Source organism: Sinocyclocheilus rhinocerous, unplaced genomic scaffold, assembly GCF_001515625.1.
Source record: "Sinocyclocheilus rhinocerous isolate Xijiao unplaced genomic scaffold, SAMN03320098_v1.1 scaffold1054, whole genome shotgun sequence".
NCBI classification, from domain to species: domain Eukaryota; kingdom Metazoa; phylum Chordata; class Actinopteri; order Cypriniformes; family Cyprinidae; genus Sinocyclocheilus; species Sinocyclocheilus rhinocerous.
Window position 1 is genome coordinate 455854 of NW_015654511.1, and position 281 is coordinate 456134.

At 58.4% G+C, this 281-nt stretch overlaps 1 protein-coding gene across 1 annotated transcript in view; it reads right to left on the reverse strand.

The window, feature by feature from the left end:
* Positions 1 to 274, reverse strand: part of LOC107717391 (mothers against decapentaplegic homolog 5-like) — a 15713-nt gene extending 15439 nt beyond the window's left edge. The window contains exon 1 of the mRNA XM_016524122.1: positions 3 to 274. Coding sequence (XP_016379608.1) covers positions 3 to 273 — 271 coding nt within the window. The 5' untranslated portion in view covers position 274. The remainder of the gene's footprint in view (positions 1 to 2) is intronic.
* Between the last annotated feature and the right edge of the window lie 7 nt (positions 275 to 281).

Here is a 281-nt window from a genome sequence, read left to right on the forward strand (position 1 = left end):
ACGGCAGTAGATGACATGAGGAAGGCCTTTCCTGTGGGACACCTGCAGCCGCCCGTCCAGCGACCGGGGGATGGTCACACATTTGCTGGGTTGTCCAGGGCTGCTGAGGGCCTTCTCCAAGTCCTCCATGGCACCCTTTTTCTTCTTTAGTTTCTTCACCAGGGCGTCCACAGCCTTTTCCGCCCATTTTTCCTCCTCGTCGCCCTGCTTCCAGCCCAGCAACCGCTTCACCGCCGGGCTGGTGAAGGAGAACAGACTGTACATGGAGGTCATAGTGCTGT